Here is a 1,180-nt window from a genome sequence, read left to right as displayed (position 1 = left end):
AAAGCATACTCAGACGATTTGAGCATTAAAGGTCTTGTCTAAACAATGGAAAGCCTTTAAAATTTGGTTCTGTCCTGAACTAGTTTTGCATCAACAACGCAGTTCATGTAACTAATCTTTCCCGAGCTTTTCAAAGTGTACAAAGTGTCACACCAGGCCCCTGTCTGACCTTTTGTCTTCACAGCGACGACTTTAAACTTCTCATACGGAGGAATCAGCACCTCTTTCTGGTCGGGATATTTAGAGTATTTGATCACATCAACGCCTTCGCAGGTTTCGATTTCAAAACAAGATCTAGGTCCAAAACCCTGTGCTACAGCCCGATCGAGAGAGGAGGAGGTAAATGAACCCAAGCGAACCTCTTTGTTCAGGACGTCCTTCTCAAACTCTACAGTCGTACCACGAAATGTCGAATAGCATTTGTTTTGCGTTTTCTTCAGAATCTGTATGCCTTCGGTTATCAGAAAGTGAAGCGAATACCATGCAAACTTCCTGTCTTTATAATTTTGTTTCTCACCCCGAACGGCATTATTGAATGTACGGTATACGTTAGAATTGTTGTTCGTGTACACATAAAGAGCAACCGAATGAATCTGTTGCAAATTATCCTGCGGATTTTTGGCTTTACTTTCACCATCTTGCCAGGTATTCTTAAATTCAATGGAGTTATTCATTTCCATGGGCAGATATTTTGTTTTCACCAGAGCTGCCATTTTTTCTGTGCATCCCTTATATTGGACATCAACTGAATTCAGAGCCATATCCAGTGGATATATCTGTCCTTCATCAGCCACGGTGTGATCCTGCTGTAACTGGAATCATAATGATCAGATCATCAGTGTTGATGTGTGTAATAATATTCACACTAGAACTCAAGCTCACCTGTAGAGCAGCTACAATAAGGAGAAGAGCTTCAATCTTCATCTTCATTCAGTTCAATGATCTACAAGTTGCTGAAACACACAAAACAAGCTATTAAACTTGAGATCTTCTCTAATAGAGGTGTTTAAATTCAGACTTACCTCAGAATATTGTTGTGTCTATTTCAGTATTTTCAGAAGAGATTAGAAAAGTCAGTCGTTACTCTTCAAACTGAGATATGCTGAAAAAAGATGCTACTTCATATGACGGACAGTGTGTGCGTGTGGTGGAAGGTCTAACAGCTGAAGTGTGACTATAA

General features: G+C 39.7%; 1 protein-coding gene across 1 annotated transcript; it reads right to left on the bottom strand.

Moving 5' to 3' along the window:
• On the bottom strand, positions 1-969 carry LOC130217564 (ecto-ADP-ribosyltransferase 5-like). Its single transcript, XM_056449686.1, has 2 exons — positions 883-969; positions 1-803 (listed from the first exon to the last, which is right to left on the bottom strand). Exons 1-2 carry the CDS (start codon positions 928-930, stop codon positions 57-59), a joined length of 795 nt encoding a protein of 264 aa, XP_056305661.1. The 5' UTR covers positions 931-969; the 3' UTR covers positions 1-56.
• Between the last annotated feature and the right edge of the window lie 211 nt (positions 970-1,180).

This window comes from Danio aesculapii, chromosome 3 (assembly GCF_903798145.1).
Source record: "Danio aesculapii chromosome 3, fDanAes4.1, whole genome shotgun sequence".
Taxonomy (NCBI): Eukaryota; Metazoa; Chordata; class Actinopteri; order Cypriniformes; family Danionidae; genus Danio; species Danio aesculapii.
Note: the sequence above shows the minus strand (reverse complement) of the source record. Positions and strands in the feature narration are given on the sequence as shown.